Source organism: Natrix helvetica (assembly GCF_964273705.1).
Source record: "Natrix helvetica genome assembly, chromosome: Z".
NCBI classification, from domain to species: Eukaryota; Metazoa; Chordata; class Lepidosauria; order Squamata; family Natricidae; genus Natrix; species Natrix helvetica.
Genome location: NC_138554.1, coordinates 109,292,285 through 109,297,284, shown reverse-complemented (window position 1 = coordinate 109,297,284; position 5,000 = coordinate 109,292,285). Strand labels below are relative to the sequence as shown.

At 40.5% G+C, this 5,000-nt stretch overlaps 1 protein-coding gene across 2 annotated transcripts in view; it reads right to left on the bottom strand.

Moving 5' to 3' along the window:
* The window catches only part of SLC25A13 (solute carrier family 25 member 13), a 135,876-nt gene that overhangs the window by 60,730 nt on the left and 70,146 nt on the right, over positions 1-5,000 (bottom strand). For both annotated transcript variants that reach the window (XM_081933511.1, XM_081933512.1), the window contains exon 5: positions 2,807-2,946. In XM_081933511.1, the coding sequence (XP_081789637.1) occupies positions 2,807-2,946 (140 nt within the window). The remainder of the gene's footprint in view (positions 1-2,806; positions 2,947-5,000) is intronic.

Below are 5,000 nucleotides of genomic sequence, written 5' to 3'. Positions count from 1 at the left end.
ACGGGCAATACGACAGTGGGATAGAGAGGGTGGGACTGGTGGTAGCTCCCAAACACTTTTCACCCAGAGGGAGACAAAGCTTTGTCAGTATAATTTCTCTGTCAGGCGAAAAGTGATTAGTCGCCTATGGGATGCTTGGGAATGGAACAAATCGCTTCATTCCGAAGCACCCCATAGGCGACCACACTTTTCGCCCGGGTGGAGAAATGACGGAGCCTCAAAGCTTCATGTGCTTGCAAAACGGATGGTTTGAAATGGAGTGATTAGCTCTGTGTTAAAGCGTCCCGTTTGCAAGCAGACAAAGCTTCATCTCCCTCTGGGTGAAAACTGTGCAGCAGAGCCGGCAGAGGCACAGGTGATCCCAATGCATCACCCACTCTGTCCCACCGTCTCTCAGCTTGTCTGGGGCTGCGCTGATCAGGCACCCATGCAGGGCATCTGGATCACCTGCCTGTCCCATCCCTCTGCCTCTTCCTACAGCTGGTGCCACTAAAGAAGCCTCTGCAAACCTCCTTGTGAGTCAGGCAGCCATGCAGCACACCTGTCCCCCTCCCCGGCCTCTGCCTCCATGCTCAGACTTGTTGGTATTTGTGTTGTGTCAAGGGGCCAGCGGGCTGCGGTTGCTGCCAGACACCATTAGTCCCCTTGCACTCACCACCTCTCTTGCTGGCCATGCCCATACACTCAAGCTTATTTTCAGGCTAGGGCTTATATTAGTAACAGCTCCAAAAATCAGGTTAGGGATTGTTTTGGGGGGGGGGTGGGTCTTATTTTCAGAGACACACGGGTAGTTGTATCAACATGTATTCAAAGTAAGTTCTATTCAATGAATCCTATTGAAACATAACATATATCAGTGAAATGTACAGTAAAAACTGTGAAAATTATAATAAATATAGATTAACCATTGATTTTAAAAATATATAATAGGTGATTACAACCTGTGAGTATATTACTACTATACAGATAGTCGATTTACAACCATGCTTGGAACGATTATTAAGTTCTGTAGTCTTAAAATGAGGCATTACATGACTGTACCAAATTACAATGGCACTCCTTGCTGTGGTTGTTAACTGAGAATAACAGACCACCCATCCTAATCCAAGCCATTCCAGATTGGGTCCTTCTTAGCCCCAAGCTGAAATAAGATAAGAAACTGACTCCAATTCCCCTCCCCACACACACACCTGCTTAATCACCATCTCTGCCCTTCAGCTACCTGGTACCTTTTCTTGCCGACCTGTGGGACCGCCGTTGAATAAGCCTTGCTACAAAACTCAAAGTCCACTGAGCAGTAGTGCTAACTAACCTGATGTATGCCAATGAGACTTGGATTGTACACAGGAGGCACTCTAGGCAATTGAACCACATCCACATGACCACATGACCTGTCTCCATTCCGGTGGAAGGACAAGGTGCCAGATACAGAAGTCCTCTCCAGAACAGGCCTGCCATCAGTTCACACCCTACTGATCAAAGGCCAGACACTCTGGGCAGGCCTTGTTGCAAGGATGCCAGACCATCGCATCCCCAAACAGCTTCTCTATGGTGAACTGTCTCAAGGAAAGCAATCACACAAAGGACAGAGGAAGCGATACAAAGACACATTGAAAGTCTCCTTTAAATCCCTGGAAATTGACATCATCTCCTGGGAAACTTTGGCACAAGATGGTTCACATGGTGCCTGCTGATCCACCAAGGCTAGCAGACATCTGAGGACAGAAGAACAACCACAGCACAAGAGAAGCGAGCACTCCATAAACCCAGAGCTGCAAATGCTGCAACAATGCTCCCCACATCTGCCCGACATGTGGCAGAACATTTCATTCCCGTGTAAGCCTTACCAGCCACCTGAGGACAGATTGTGGACAGCACACAACCTGTTAGATGTCAAGATCCTCTTCGAACACGATGGATGAACATCATCACTTTTTTTTGTGGGATATCAAACACATCAAAAATTACATGGTTCTGGGGTTCTTTGTCATGCCTTGGTGACCTTCAGCTGCCCATGCCCATGCCGGCAAACATTCAGTCACACAGCTGTCTTCTCTCCCAGTTCTATTCACTGACCTTTTGAGTTTTATGCACAGCCACTATGGTCAAAGAAGAAACACTTTGCTGCCTTTGCGGTCTTCTTTTTGGGTCCATGGCTACTATGCTAACCTAGGCCATCCACCTCACTGATGAATGCTTCTTAGACATGGTTCTTCATATCTTGCTTCATCAGTTTGACACCAAGTTGCAGTACCCATGAATACCCAGTAAGTATTTCTTTGCCTAGCTGTCTTCTTTTCCAGTTCCTTGTACTGACCTTTTGCTTTCACAACCAGCCACCACAACCAAAGCAGAATGCCTTGCTGCCTTTGCTATCTCCTTTTTGGACACAGCTTCGCTGGCAAATGATTCCAATCTAGGCTGTCTGAGATTTCAGAAAGCTGTGCTACCTTCAGAAAGCTACAGGTAGGCTGCCAACCCAATAAATCTGATCATGTGACTACAGGAACGCTGCAACTGCTATAACTTTTGGCACAGGTAGAAAATCCAATTTTTTCAGCATTCTTTAAATTTCAAATGGTTGCTGAACAAATGGTCATAAAGTGAGAACTACTTGTATGTATATTATACACACACCAGAGGGGAGGGAGGGAGGAAGAGGGAGGGGGGAGAGAGAAAGTGCACACAAATATTTAGCAATCTGAAATTACTTATAGATTAAAAAGAAATCTATATGGGAAAATATATAGCAGTTTAAAAACTCTTCTTGTACTTTGTTAAGATTTAAAGTTTTGTCAAAACTCACCAATAAGAATTGGGTGAATTCTGCATATGTTAGACGCCTTTTCCGATCTTTTCCAAAATGTAGCTGCACAAATTCAGAGTTCCAGTTAAAAGGAATACGGCGGTGAATTGTGGTCTGGCCAAACACCTGCTTAACATCCTCTGGGAAAGAAAATAAAAAAGGGGAGGAACTAAATTAGTGCAAGCAGATCTGAAGCAAAGCTGATTTATTCTTTCATAGGATTTATTAGCTGAACAGATTCATTTAAATAAATCTAACAATCTATCTGTGATCCAATGTACAGATTGTATGCTACAAAATACTGAACCACAGATTCTCCGTTTTCTCTTCTCCTTTAAGAGATGCCCTAACATTATGCTGCAACTTAAGTATGACTATGTATAAGTCAGCTTTCCCCAGCCTTTTAGGATTTCTATTCCAAAAACATTATAATTTATCAAGTCTATGATGCCTGGGAATTATGCAGACTGCAAATCTTGGAACTTTATAGGACACCAGGTTGGTGATGTCTGGCATGAGCTACTTTTTAGTGGTTTCACACATGTATCTTGGCAGTCTTCAGGAACCCACTTCCTTATCTCAGGTTTCAATGAGATACTTGCCATTCAGAAACATAAGTCTCTCGCTTCTTTCCTTCCTTGCTTAGCAAAGATCAGCTTCAAAATAATGTACAGAATAACTACAATATACTGACTACATGCCATCTGGGATTTCCTTAATTCATTCAAATGATATACAACTTATTTTAGATACACATAGCTAAATTTTACCAACTATACAAGTGAGTCTAGTTACTTGCACAGCTTCAAAATAGCCCATTATATAAAATGGCCTACTTGCTTTTGCTTTTCATAGAGTAAAGTAGAGTAGGGTAGGGTAGGGTAGGGTAGGGTAGGGTACAGTAGAGTTGAATTGAGCAGAGCAGAGCAGAATAGAATAGGTTTGCTTGGCCAAGTGTGATTAGACACACAAGGAATTTGTCTCCAGTGCAGAAGGTCTCAGTATACATGCAAAGTAACAGAGTAACAACAACAATACCAATAACAGAGAATAGATAAGGATAAAAATAATGCTACAATCATGCAATATATATAAATGTACATAGACATTAGACAATACTTTGAGAATTAGGTGTTTTAGAATTAGACAGTACTATGAGTAGAGTGATGGCACAAGGGAAGAAAGTGTCCCTGTGTCTAATTGTTTTGGCATGTAATGCCCTAGTGCAGCATCGAAACTGCAGTATTGAAACTGTTTATGTTCAGGATGTAAGGGGTCTCTAGGCAAGTTTCCTTCTGATCTGTGCAATATACAGCTTTTCTGTGGAAGTCTTACTGATTGTAATCATTCTTTTTGCAGTCCTAACGGATGTTGGAGTCTGTATCTGTCCTGTTTGGTTGGTATTCCAAACCAGACAATTATAGAAGTACAGAGTCAATAATTGGTTTGTAAAACTGTATCAACAGCTCATTGCATTCTATTCTAAAGGTTTTCTACAAGATTGCATTTTCTAAATACCATGAGATCACAAACAAATCACTGCTTCCTTTCCTCTTTTACTTTGAGTACCTAAAAATTGTAACCTGAGTTTTTAAGAAGCAATGTTGTAATTTGATATCAAAATTTTATATTTTATATTATTATATTTACGTCTTTTACTCATGTATAGTTACGCAACAGAAAATCGCCCTTGCTCTTTTTTGTTAGTATCTTACATTTTCTTCTCATCACTTGTTATGGTTCACAAATTCCTATAGAAACTCAATTGAGTTTTTTTCATTACCGTCCCCCCGGGTTTATTCATTTATATAGAACATTTTTTCCCAGCAATTTTTATTTCACAAACATAACACTTAAATAATATACAAAGAACATTCATGCTTCATGAACAAATTTATAATACTTGTTCATATTATTTATTTAGCAAATACTTATTTACTAAAATAAATGTCACATTTATTTAATACCTACAACTATATTTCATTCATACATATAAATGAAATTATGTACTTTATGCACCTTATTTACTCCTGTCTTTTGAAATTTTGTGTTCCTGTTTGCGTGTGTGTGTTTGCGTGTGTGTGTGTGTAAATCTACTTACTGTTGTTGAGAAAGAAAGCAATTACTACAATAAATTTAGCTCTGCTTTTAAAAATATAAAACCAATTTTTATAAAATTCCGCTAGTAGCCCAT